The sequence below is a fragment of the Syngnathus typhle genome, linkage group LG3 (assembly GCF_033458585.1).
Source record: "Syngnathus typhle isolate RoL2023-S1 ecotype Sweden linkage group LG3, RoL_Styp_1.0, whole genome shotgun sequence".
NCBI classification, from domain to species: domain Eukaryota; kingdom Metazoa; phylum Chordata; class Actinopteri; order Syngnathiformes; family Syngnathidae; genus Syngnathus; species Syngnathus typhle.
In genome coordinates this window covers 20,607,235-20,621,491 of record NC_083740.1, presented here as the reverse complement: position 1 = coordinate 20,621,491, position 14,257 = coordinate 20,607,235, and the positions used below count along the sequence as shown (strand labels likewise).

The window sequence follows — 14,257 nt, the reverse complement described above, 5'->3', positions numbered from 1 at the left end:
TTATTGCAGGATGCTTGGTCTCCATGTGTTGAAGCAGTTTTGAATGCTTCATTGCCTGGTTAGTTAGCCTGTCGCCACATATTAGCTTTGCGGGCTCGACTGGGGAAACATGTCACGTGACCGGGACGAGTGTCTTGACCTGAATTAATTGATCGTCGATTAAAAAAAAAAAAAATTCTGTGCAGCTTGGCGGCCCAGTACCAAGTGACCCACGGACCGGTACCGGTCCGCGGCCCGGTGGTTGGGCACCACTGCTATAATGCATTGGTTGTCTCTTTAAAGCATTCGTTTTGTCAGTTTTCTGGACTGTTGCAATTCTGACTCAGGGGTTTTTATATCTTTCACAACAAAGAGCAGCTTTGGTCCAGTATCTTAATTCATGTACTTTATATTTTCATTATTCTTCCTATGACATTTTTGAAGGAATTGTATGTGTCTTTTAGTCAGAGAAAGGGACTGGCTTCTTTTGGTGTCCTGACCAGTATGTTTGAGGCAGGAGAGAAACATTTATGCCAGTGCTCTATTGGGTGCCACTTGAATGAAACTCTGCTTATGTGGAGACGACGCACGCTATGATTTTTGTATCAGTTCATACGAGATCGTCATTAAATCTGAGCCAGAACGCTGACTGTTTCATGTAAGTGGAAGTTTATACAAACGTAATTATTATCCTTGTGCAGTCCCTCTGTAATTATTTAACTGCTGCCGGGACACACTCATGCAGGCACAGTTTAGAGCAGAACCACATTTGCAGTAATATTTCATTTGAATTTCAGCTTTGCATCCTGCTTTATGTGTTTGTGGTCAAATCTTAATATGTTTGATGTTCTGTCATTTAAAAAACAACTGGAGCTGCTGGAACACTAATTTGAACATTATATGAAGTAATACAACATCCTGGCCTAAAGGATGCAGAGTTAAAATGTCTTAGCAATCATTTCTGACATTGTGTTAGTGATAGCAAGGAACTTTGTTGGTAGCATGCCACCATGCTGTGGCTTTAGTTTGAGCTAGAGTGTCTGGCTGTTTCCCCTCTGTGGCCGCCTCTGGAAGTCCCTGTGTGGACTGTGGGGAGCTACTCGTCACCAAGAAGCTATCTGCGTTCTGTGCAGTGCGCTCACCCATAACTTCAGAAGGCCCGCGTCTGATTCCAGCATCCAGCAGACCTCTGGCGACAGTGGTTTTCAATGTGAGCTTTTCAAGTGTTCTTGTTTCTTTCTTTAACTTTTTAGGGGCAAGTTTTAATGTAGACTTTATTGATTCTAACATGCAGAGGGAGAGGATTTCAAGACTACTTGGGTTGTGCTCTTGAAAAGTCTGACAGCATCTTTTTTGTTTGTTTTGCTGCTTCTGCTAACAATTATGAACAATCTACAGCACAAATATCAACACTTTGGTTTTCCAAATAGTGTGGCATTGATTTGGGTTATTGTTTACGAATATCTTAATAAACATTGTAGGTACAAATGTCAATATTTATATTTAAATTATTTGTTCAATTGTTTAAGTAGACACAACTGGAAACATATGAACCATTTGTCAATTGATGTGTGATCCTTAATGATAAATGTTACACGTTAATTTCATGATTCATGCACTCCCACAGTGTGTTAGTCAGTAAGAAAATAAGACAAATATACCAACTCCCAAGACTCAAGAATTACAGCTGTTTTTGCACGCCCTATTTTTCGCCTCACTGAAATTAGCTAGTTTTGAGAGGGCAGTCTTATCACATGCAAATAAAACATTCCGCCCTCTATACTGCAGAGGCGGAGCCAATGCCAAGGAAACCTTCTGTTGCCATATTGACAAGAGATGGGGCTAGGATTTGCCTAGTTGTTGAGCCCCAAGTCTAAAAAAGTGAGCACTCACTATAAAGTGCACACAAGCTTCAATAAAGACAGTAGTCATGGAGTTGGGAATTTATCAACTTTACATTATTAATCAGTTGTGTATTGCACCTTTAGTGGTACTTCAGTTATCACACTGTCCATGCGTTTTAACTTGTTTTGCAACTTAAACACGGAAAACGTATTTTGGATTTTTGATGCTGTATCCATCAGTAACATGAATCTCTCACAACCACATCATTCTATTTAATTACTAATTATGATGTAAGTCATCAATGTTGTGGTGGATAAATGTTTTTCTGACTGTGTGACCACGTACTGAAACTGTATTTGACTCCTAGCCATGTGATTAGAATAAATGATCCATGTACTTACTTCTATTATCTACTATTAAAAGTAAATGTTTATAGTAGATGTGTAGTGTAAGTAAAAAGCAAGCAAAAGGTCTCAGAGAATGAGGGTGAGTGAGAGAGACAGAGAATAAACAAGCAGGGAAGATTATACAAATCCCACCCAGTCCCCTCCCCCTCCTTTCAATGCCGCATTCCCCTCTGTCTGTATAACCAAAGCATATCGGCTATTCATACCTTACGAGCAGCTCCAAAATAGCTTTTATTGACTGTAGCTGAAGGTAACCCTCTGTCGGATCGTTTACGATACATTTTTTTGTGATTAAGTAGAGTTTGTGTTCGGTGTGTAGAAGCGGAGACAGACTACAAATCAGTTGCAGCGTTGAGGATTTCCTCTCCTCCCATTTCTCCCTCCCTCTCAGCACATCAATATTGCCTTGCCCCTTCCTCGTTTGCTCCCTCTCCATCTTTTGTCGGCGGATGTTTCACTACCGCCTTGACAGTTGTGGAATTAACAGCTCATTTGGCACCATTTTCTCTTCTTCAATCAGCTACTCAGTTACTCCGACTGCTGTTTTTAGCTGTTGCAGTTTTTTTTTTTTCCTAATGTGGCTTCTATATGGATTCAGTGCAGGGCATCTGAATGGATTTCCCCTTTTTATTTTCTAGTCATTCTTAATCCTGTATTTTTGTTGGACACAATCTGAGATCCGATGCTCTTCGGCAACAATTTAATTCAGGGCATTTGCAAGGGAAATGGGACATTTATTATTGTACGTATTAATCGGGGGAGATTACAAGAAGCTAACAAGGGCAACTGCTAAAGAAATCAAACAGGTGAGAGGCGCCTTTTGCTGAGACATTTGAGCAAAACAAATATTTCATCTTCCAGCCACGTTGATTTAACCGAGGTGGATTTTTACTGCTGGAGTAAAAGCAAAGAAGATGTTATGGTCTCCAAGACTATCACTGTCCGACTTCCATGTGAAGCTGACAGCCAAAGGACTTTTCCGAAATCTTCAGCTGCTATCAGGATACAGGAAGAACACAGTGGTCTTTCACGCAGGTCTGGAGATGACACTGTGCTCTGTGTCCCCTCAATCTTCCCATCGGCCACCATGTTGTTGTTGTGACTTAAGTACAAACCATTTGAGAATGTTGTAATCCCCCCCACCATACATTCCTGTCATTTTTAGCCATGTGTCTCTTCCATCCTTTTCCCATGACACCTCTTTACCATCTGTTTCCAACCAATGTCAAGCATCCCTTTAGTTCGTCCTTATCTACCAGCCGTACATGGGAGATAGGTTGATGGAGGCATGAGTTAGTCATGAAACACATATTAATTCCAACACAACATGGAGAATCTCTCCCTTTTCTTAAAAAAATTATACCATTGTCAAAAAGGAGTCATAGCACGAGCCGGTGCTAGGTGTATGCCATACACAACATATCTTGTACACACAGTACATAGCTCAGACTGCATCTGCATGTCTTATACAATATTTTTTCACCTCTTTATTTGATTGGTTGTATCTGATTGTTGTTTTTCCCTCATCTTAATTTCAAATCTGCCTTCAAAACAGCTACTTGCCTCCCATCTCCTACTGTGCAGCTTTCACATTGGCAGCCATTGTTGCGCCAATCTCACGTTAGCTGTGGGGCTTTTTATTCCTCTGTATACCATTTTATACCTCTGATGTGGCTGTATAGATAAAATAGGGCCATCAGTTGTTGTTCCTTTAATGTTTTTGCACCAGTCTGCACATTTTTCTAAGCTTTCTGCACGAGTGCTTCAGCAGTGGTGTGATGAATTGCAATGACTATTCTCTCCTTTTAGCTGTGCTACTACCCACGGCTAGAGGGAAAGCAGCCACGTGACACACACACGCACTACTAAGAGCTGTCTTTTACTATCTTATCCACTAGAAAGCGTTTCTCATCATTGAGTATATGCGTGTAACATGGCTGTGCCCCCTCTTGTAGACTTATACACTATTGCCTTTGTCTTTTCAAAGTCAATTTGCAGAAGTTCAGGGTTTGGAATATATCTAGCACATATTTGACCACATCTTCGTAGTAATGTTAAGTTTTGTGATGTTGCTTCAGACAAATGTGTCACTTGAGCAGTCTGTCGAAATGTGTATCACATTGGAAATGTAAACAAAAAATAACATAGTGTTCAGTCCTTAATCTTTGACTACACTGCTACATCATCATCATTTTACTGTGGTGATCAAAGTCATTCCTCTTGAGCCATCTGAGCCTAGCTGCACGTGTTTGGCTACTATGTCAGAGCTCCACAGACCCACTTATCCACTGCTGCTTGTTGTCATCATAAAATGTAGGTTAGAGGCTTTAGTCAGTGCACGTTCCCGCATGCACACACGCGCACACACACACACACACACACGCACACTCACCCACACACTGCACTGGGATTCAGTTGAGGCCTGGCCAATCGTGCAAGGTTTAATCTGATGTCGAATTTTCTCTAATGCCGTCGCAGATGAAGGCATTAGAGGATGTATCTGCTAAACTGGCTGGAATATTTTCCAATCTCAACAGAAAGCTGTACTAATATTTTTCCCACTGGTCGGAGACGTTCTATGTCAGGGGTCACCAAACTACGGCCCGCGGGCCGGATACGGCCCGCGGGACCGTTTAATCCGGCCCGCCAACCCTGAACAAATTGTATTATTAAACTTTTTTTTTTTTTTTTTTGCTCATTTTGCCTGCAATGACTGCGTTTGCCCAGTAGATGGGGAAGCGCTCGCCTGCGCATTTACTACCGGAAGCCGTGTCAGAAAGCTCGGTGCACACTCACAAGTGCGTGTACGGACATGGCGCACTCGCGCTCTATTTGTATCAGTCCCGAATTTAGAGCGTGGGCTGTGACGACAGCATTCTTGTAATTTGCGCGCTGAGCTTTCAGATGCAGTTTTGCGCTAAAGCCACCCACAAACCTTCCCCTGGAATCCTTCCGTTAAAATGTCGCCCAAGTAAAGCAGGGTGAACACAGTGCCGAGCGTTTAAAAGAGTTGCCAATTTGGCTCGACGTACGCGACGTGACGTTCAGCCACATGAACGTCAACATCTACCCGTCACAGATCGAGGTAAACGGACAAACACCTCGGATCTCGCCTAAGAATTGCCACAACAAATTTTACTCCAGACTATGACGCACTATCAAACTTTAACAAAAAAGACAGCAGTGTCTACAAGCCTACTGGAACCTACAAAAGGATTATAAGGAAGGAACACAAGAACTTTAAGAGACTGCTCATATGTGTCAGAGAGGTTCTGCTCTGACAACTGAGCTGAACTTTTATCTGTTAAGATTGTTCATGGCACAACAGAAAGTTAATGTTCCATGGTTTTTTTTCTATGAAGAACCCAGAGAGAGTTATTTAGTTATTTATTTCCTGTTTTTTCTGTGAAGAACTCAGAGAGGGTTTAGTTATTATTTATTTCATTAATAGTGTTATTATTTGTTTCCTGACTTTTTTTCTGTAAAGAACCTGGAAAGGGTTATTAAATAACCGTTATTTGGTTATGTGTGGCTTTCTGGAAAACAATATTTTTTTTAAGCTCCCCTACGATCGTCACACTTTTTCTGTTACAAACTGCCACCGGCCCGCCATCAGAGAAGGGAAAGGTTATGTGGCCCTCACAGGAAAAAGTTTGGGGACCCCTGCTCTATGTGAAGATCAAGGCCATTGATGTTTATCACTTTTGATCTAAAATCCAGTTCAAAATGTACATTTCAAAACAACTTGTGGTGAAGCATTTTCTTAGTTATTAATGATTAAGTCATTATATTTTCTTCATGGTCTGGGAGAAATTTAGGAACATGTTTTTGGAAGATCTTTATTTGTTGCCAAATTAAAAATGAGTTCGTCATCAAGCATTGAAACTAAAAGCCAGTTGTGCTCATTAATCTGAATTGTCTTCATTTGAGTCCGCATCACATGTATAAATAATATACTACTACGTATTGTGTATAGACTGTGTATGCATGGGTGGGTGGAATACACACACGCACACACACACGCACACACACACACACACTGGCTATGGTCAAATAATTTTCTATGGCATTATCATTTTTGTCCATAAATTCACTAGTTTTAGTTTGATGACAAATGATTTTGTTGAACAACAGTTCAAAAGGAATGTTCTGACATTGATCTATTATTGCTTTTTGTCTGTTTCAACCTTTTTCATTGACCATTGTAGTTTTTTTTCCTTAACATTAACAGAGAGGTACAAACTATTTTGTCCACATATCCATTTCATATCTAGTCTGATGTGTAGTTTATGCTCTAACACACGTTTTAGCGGTGAACGGTCGTCAATGCTACTAACTCCTTTAGAGATTCCCAAATCTTGTGCTTTTCCACTCCTTTTTATTCCTTTATACTCATCCCAACATCATACTTCATAAGAAAATAACACCTCGATTCATTTAATTTTCTAAACAGCACAGTATTTTCAAATGTTGTTGTTCATCTCCTATGTTACATGGCAGTAACAGTCACACTGCAACACTTAGTTACAGTATCTGAGCAAAGTTGAATAATATGGGAAAAGACCAAGTTTAATTTCAGGAATGTATTATGGGGATTTTCATGGTTAAGTTAGACCGAGTCGTCAGACCAATACTGAGCCACTTTTTTGTTTCATCCAGCAGGTGGCAGTACAAAAAAGCCGCATATAATGGAACCATTACGCACAATCATCCATCCATCAATTAAAAAATTAGGAATAAATAAGGCAGATGTACTGTTGTGTCCCATTTTGAAAGTTAAGCAAAATCTGTTGAAATTTGAATCCAACTATTCATGGTTTTAATGCAGAATCCACAATTGTGGAATTGTATTTGTCCACATTGTGACTTTGACACACATCTCCTACCACATTACGTCTCCTACATACTGTACACATCAATAGAATAATATACATCCCCTTTCAGTTGTCTTCTTCGAAGCTATGATGAACTTGTGCAGTTTCTGAGTAGATTTTTATCTTGATATAGGTCAAATGAAAATCTCAGTTGTTTTTTTAAGCTTAAGTTGTTTCATCTGCCAATGACTCAAAGGGCGGCATCATGCAGGCTTCATACCACAATCTACATTATTCTTCTCTTGTGCCCACAATGTCTCCGTTCTACTGTTTAGATGGAGTTAAACATGCTAGTGTTCCTCCTTTCAGTAGGAGAAAACCTGTTAAACTGTTACAGTTTTTATTGATTGTTTTGAAGCAGCCGTCAACTCAGAGAATACATGGAAATAAAAATAAAATCCATTACTGTGTGAAAAATTAGGAAAATAAAAAAAGATAGTCTTTTACGGTAAAAAATAAATAAAAATCTATAGTGAGCCTATAGGAGTATAAGAGAAAGCCACAAGTGATACTCTTCTGTTTCTTCTTCTGAACCCTTCCAGCTCCTCTTCCTCTGACCCCTCTTAGTCTCACTCTACCTCTCATCTGCCTTTGACCTCCTTGATCCATACTTTAAATCAAAGGATTTAAACATTTTGTGAAGAAGTGTCAGACAGGTGCTTTTAGTGATTGCATAGTGATCAGACAGTTTCTAAGAGCTTGGAGCATCTGGTTTCTGTTCCGTAACCACAGCTAAAACAATAGAGTTTGGACTTCCTGAATGACATCTGTGTTAATTGTTTTGCCAAACGGTGGGAAAACTGTGTCAATCCAATGAGAATGTGTTAACACATTTGCATGAGCTTTCTCCTGCTCTGCTGAGATGGTGATGATGAAGACGGAGAGGTTCCCAGTTTCTTCAAACAGGTCAAAGGAATCAATAAAAACTGTAAATTAGAGTTAGCATGCATTCTTGGGAGCGGGTATTTATGTGCTCCCAATGAGCAGCCATGTGCTATGCTGCTTACAGTGGCACATATGGTGCTCTTCGGATTAATTCCTTTAAAGTGAGTTTTATTTCCAGTCAGGAATCAACTATTTACCTAGTGAAGCCAGAAGAGCCAATAAAGAATTGCCAGCTAGAGAGGGAATCAAATGAAGAGAATGCAGAGTACAGAGATGGACTACTGGGAGACAAAGTGAGCCTAGGCAGAGACATTAAAGTTGCTTTCTAATTGCTTTTGTCTGTAATGCACCCCTTAATGCGCACCGACTCCATCTCGCACAAGTACACATACCACAAACACACACACACACATTCTTGCCATCAATACCACACGATCTCATGATGCATCTATCTAAGCCTAGGCAGTCAGAAGGGCGTATTCTCTGATGACAGTGGATGCATGAGACAATTTTGTGTGTGTTGTTTGGATCTAATTTCCTCTTTTGTCTTTTGTCGACACAAATTTTGTAATGGTCTGACTGTGTGTGTGTGTGTGTGTCTGCGTGTGTGCGTGTGTGTGTGTGTGTGTGTGCGTGTGTGCGTGTGTACGCGTGTACGTGTGTGTGTGTCAGGGGGTTCAAGCCATGTTGAATATCATGCCTGTCAACCACAAAACAAGAGGATGTTGTTCTTTTGCAGTTGACAAAAACAAGCCAAGGGACGTCCATGCAAGATCCACAAACAATCGCAGCAGCTCACCACTTCCATCGCTTGCACCAGGAAACAAGCAGCAGAATCTGTCACGAGCACAGGTATGCAGTCTACTGATCATTATCTATCAATGTGATAGTGTCGGTTCCTTTCTTTTTTTCCCCCCCTATTGATTGTTGAAGTCTGAAAATGCGATATTTTTTCCAAGGGTCAAGATGTGGTGAACACCAGTGTGCCAGTGACACCAGTTTACCCCGCGTCTGTTTCCATAAACGCTGGGTTGGGAACAACGGGACCCAGTGCACCAGCGTTCAAAGCAAGAACAAGTTCTCGTTCCAGCCCTAAAAATGGAATGCGTTTGCAAAGTGCAAGCAAGCCTGCTGTGTTCGCAGCTAAACCGAACCAGAGCAAAGAGATTACGGAGAATAAAAAACAGGCCAGCCATCTTTGGAAACTTGTCATCCAAGCAAATAAAAAAGTGGAGGCGTTTGCTACGGTGATTCAGCATCTCTTCAATGAGGTACATTTTGTTATTACTGGTTCTTTTATCCCAAACAAATTATTTAGGTTTCATTACCTGACATGTTTCGGCTATCACTTCCGCCTTCATCAGAAGAAATGTTAAAATTGACATAATTAAAAATAATTGACAATTGAAAGCAAGATGAACATAGTAGAACTATTACGAGGTACATTTTGTTTCTCATGGTTCATTATTAGTTCTTTATTATTACTTCACAAAAAGTAGAAAAGACTGTATAAGAATTCTCAGGGGTCACGTTTTTTTAATGGTCCAGTTTTTTCCAAGGTGAGAGGGAAAAACAAATAAATACAGAAATATAAAATTGTAATTGATTATAAATAATGAAATAAATACATGCCATCATTTTGGTCCGCAACCTGCGCACCCTTCTGTCCTTATTCATGCAATCGTCTGTCCGGCTGTCCGCCCTTGTCATTTTAAAATCATAGTCCAAGAGATGAGAAACCAATTTTGATTAAAATGGTGGAGTGTATATATCAGAGTATCTACAGCAGGGGTCTCAAACTCCAGTCCTCGGATGCCGCATTCCTACATGTTTTCCAAGTTTCCCTCGTTAAACACACCTGATTCAATTATCAGGCTCCTGCAGAACGTGAGGATGAACTGATCATTTGAATCAGGTGTGTTTAACGAGGGAAACTTGGAAAACATGTAGGAATGCGGCCCCCGAGGACTGGAGTTTGAGACCCCTGATCTACAGCATACGGTGGCTGCCAAAGAACTTTACAAATCCTCACATTCACTTATATACGTATTATCCATTCCTTATTTCCACCGCAGTCGGTGGAAGCAGGGGAGACATTTCTCCAAGGTTGGAGTTGCTGACGGGGGTCAAAGTCATTGCAGGTCGTCAACACGGGAAGGCCAGCAGCCCAACAACACACACACCACAGGGAGTCGAAATCGAAATTTATCTGCCACTCATTTTTTCTCGTGTTTCCACTCAGTATTCACTCTTTGTTCTTATCCGCTCCTAGTTCACAACAGCACACTCATGAGCCTGCCATCTTCCTCCAGAACATTTCTCTCTGCATACATTCGCCACACAGACACAGCCGCCGCGCACTAAGCTGTCACAATACCCGCAACAACACCAATAGGTTTTGAATTTAAAATGACCTACTTTAACCAGGGCTCCACTCTGCATTGTAGCCAAGGGTAGAATCTAACCCAAGTCGGTTATTGTGGTGGCATATAATTTATTATTGGGATGTTCTCTCTGGGGCAAACAACTTTCATTTTTTGCCACTTGCGACAGCGTGACAGAAAGGCTAACGGCAGCGGTTTCAATAATAACACTCTGTTACTTTCTACTCAGTATGGTTCCAAATGTTTCTTATAGCCCATTGTTTCTTCTGTGTTGTGTATGAATGAAGCACCTGCATCATATAATTAAAGTTTTCATTTCATTTTTCACTTCCATTTGCTCAGCTTTATTTGTCATCAGATTAATTAAACTGAAAATATTTGTTTGGTTCCTTGAAAAGGAGTGGGTGCTATTTTAGGACAGGACCAGGATGTAGTCATTCGGAGTCCTGGAAATGGATCACTTACTTGGTATACAATGAATGTACTACTAAGCTCCCTTTATTTGAGCATTAGGTAGGGAATTTTAGATTGATTATAATTCTGCCTAGTTGTATTTTGACTTGAGTGCCCTAACTTATAAGTTTTTTAAATTTACTTTGCGCTACGACCTAAAATTAGTATTACAAAAAAGCTTCAGATAAAGCTCCCCTCAAAAGAAAGAAAAGTGGAGTGACAGTCAGCGATGCATTTTAAATAAAGCCTGTGAAACACAAATATAAAATGATAACGCCTGTAAATGGCTCCAGAAGGCCAAATTCAAGTCCAAAGTATGTTTAAAAAAACAATTTTCAACTGTGCCCTTGCGCCTGAAATTATTTTAAACAATACATGGTACGATACAGGCGTTGCTTCTTTAACACATGCACGAATTGGAAGCATTCTTTTTTTTCTCTATGTGCATGGATCACGCGACTCCCAACACTTACGGTTATATGGTGCTTGTTTCAAAATAAGCTGAATAAAAATGAACTGCATACATTTTGCCTGACAGGCAGAAGACTCCCTGCATAGGAACTGCCGATGGGCCATTCTGTTGCCACCAAGTGTACGCGGGCCCTACGTTTGTCACCCCGGTTTTAGACAATGCACTCTGCGCTATCTTGACGTTGGTAGGAACAGAAATGTATGGATATTCAATTGATTTTAATGGAACCATTGATATAATAATGAATTGGGTATGAAATTTGGTTCCATCGCAAATGAAACCTGTAAGATAAGATACCACTGTCTGGATTTTTTAAGAATAAGAACTGATCTAATTTATTTGTGATATAGAAATTGCGTTTAGTGTTTATTCCAGACAGGGGGGGAAAATTAGCTAAATGCTTTTTGGCACAAATGTAGTAGCAAATGTGCATACATTGCATACATACAATATTTACACAAGCAGAACAGAACACCTGTTACCGTATATACCATTCACCGTCTCTCTGAGGAAATGTTTCTCCTTATCTTTTGGAAAATCCCATCCCACTGCCTGTTAAAGTTTTTGTGTGTTTGCTCCTGACTGGTTTATTGATGGTGCAACGTAGATGGGAGGGTGGAGGGTGTTACTGTTAGTGTAGTGGAGGAATGCAGCTGCTATCACTCTTTGATTTGGAAGCGTGAGATAACGTCTCCATGAATTCCATGATTATCTAATCTGCCTCCTGCACTCAAAAGGTGACTGGTGAATAACGACCGAGCACTTGATGCCGACACCTTCCCCTGAGGGTTTTTTGGGTAGGCGGTGGCCCTCTGCTGTTGTGACAAGGCTTGGAGCTTTTTTTTTTAGGATAGTTGATGTCAGGGTACTTTAAAGCCACATTCTTTGGATTTGGTCGGCTTGTTTGTCTTGCTTGCTGCTATGGGACAGCAAATGCATTCCTAATGATGTAGACTTTTACACCATTGACGTTCCAATTTGTCCTTTCTGAGCAGTAATGATAAAGAGCCAGGGAAAATGGTGAGCTATTCTTTTGATTGCCGCTTTTCAAGTTTTGTATGTAAATGATTGATGCACCAAGATACCAGAGACAGGGGTTTAAGAATACTTGAGTACTCTAAGAGGGTGAGAAGGACGTGTGTGTCCAAATAACTTGAATTCCTACATCATACGGTATTCTAGACTGGAAGGGGCGGGCCGGATAGAGGGTGGAGGGAGGACAAGCGGCACTTTGGGGAGCAGGTAGTGTGTGGGTGGAGTTTAAATGACTGACTGAGCCATCCACAACACAGGGAAGACGGGGAAAGACATCATGTCTTTTGCCATATGCTGCTGAGAGGATGAGGGAGTGAGAGATGAGCTGAAGAGACAAGTGTGTGTGTGCTTTGTGTGCCTGAGTATTTGTTTGTTTGCGTGTGTGTGTGTGCCTGTGTGTATAACTGTGTTTTTTAATTAAACCATCATGGGCTCCACAGCCAGCAAAGCTCAATACAAGGCTCCCCGTGTTCGCAAGAAGAAACGTAAGGTCTGTTTTTCTTTTTAGTGCTCGTCATTGCAGCTTTGGAAACCCTCTCAGAAGTAACGTGACAAACTAGAGGACTCTTTTTGAGTGATACCACTTTGTTGTCTGATTTGAATGCTGCTTTTCCATCTGGATTACTAAAAAAACAGTTCGCTATTAATCATGAATGCGTTTAAGTAATAGAGCGCTGAACCAACGCCACCGTGAAGCTTGAACTATCCTTATCACGTTGGTTTATGACATGCGATTTTATGACCAGCTTTGTACGACTGCTTGAAGAGGCTAACAGTTGTTTTTCACAGTCAATGTTGTTTTTCACCTCAGTCTGATTTTTCACTTAACTGACTCCTCGAGCAACAGATGGACTTTATGGCTGCGTGTGTGCGTGCCTCCGCACGTGTGCAACCAGGCACAAAAATCCCCTTTTTCTATTGTACGTAAATTGCACTGCTTTTGTGTTGTTATTTTGTGCTTGTGTGTCAGTGAAAGATGCAAGAGTGTTGAAAAGTACACTGAACGTGGTCATCTGGTGTATGCAACGTGTTTTATGCTGTGTGAATAATTTGGTGGAGGCAGCCTCGTGTGTGACGGGGAATTCATGTTAAAGACGGTTCTGTTGGCAAATTCTTATTTTGTTAGCAGGTGTCAACTTTTTTTGCAGCCTTGAATTTTCTGTAGGAACCTGACACGAGTCATAATACACACTTTATAGGTACACTTGCAGAAACAAATGAGATCCAATGCAAAAACTATCACAAAATCAGCTTTTGCCAATCTGCCAAATGCTCTATTTGTCATCGTCAGAGAGGTGTTAGCTCATAATGTGGCATTGCATCTTGCTCTGCGGTGTGTCTAATATTTATTAATATCATCAAATTTAGCAACAAAATTGCAATCCACTACCACAACAAAGCATATAAACACATAGTGGAGCTAACATGTCTTTTTTATCTCGCCTATAGAATACTTCATGTTGTGGCAGATGAATGTGTTGTACACAGATAAAAGATTGGATTTTGGAACAAATCTAATGCAATAGTTTTATATTGTTGAAATAGTTTCTCATGTTATATTGTTTTTTTCTCTTTCTGCAGCATGAAGAGGCTTTCAAGCTAAAGACGGACTTGTCGCTAGAACTGGCAAAGCTGAAAGAGGAGCTGGGTAAGCACCCAAAGAAATGATAACCACAAATAACTTTCACTGTAAACACTGTGCCCATTATTTCTGTTTTTAGCAATGCGCTTCTCAGAAAAGGGAAAAGAGAGCTGTAGGGCAACTGCGCAGGCTCTAACCTGCCTGTCATTTCCATAGTGTACATACCGTACATGCGCGTATGATTGTTTTATTCAGATTGACTAACAACAGAAAACCCAGGCAACAGAAAACTCAAATTGTGTGCCGGAGTGACAAGATCAAGATATCTGTGGTTGCTCTAC

At 40.6% G+C, this 14,257-nt stretch overlaps 1 protein-coding gene across 4 annotated transcripts in view; it reads left to right on the top strand.

Annotated features, from left to right (window-relative positions):
• LOC133151344 (microtubule-associated tumor suppressor 1 homolog) overlaps positions 1-14,257 on the top strand; it is a 64,339-nt gene that overhangs the window by 34,697 nt on the left and 15,385 nt on the right. For all 4 annotated transcript variants that reach the window (XM_061274281.1, XM_061274284.1, XM_061274282.1 and 1 more), the window contains 3 exons: positions 8,730-8,842; positions 8,950-9,261; positions 13,916-13,982. In XM_061274281.1, the coding sequence (XP_061130265.1) occupies positions 8,730-8,842; positions 8,950-9,261; positions 13,916-13,982 (492 nt within the window). The remainder of the gene's footprint in view (positions 1-8,729; positions 8,843-8,949; positions 9,262-13,915; positions 13,983-14,257) is intronic.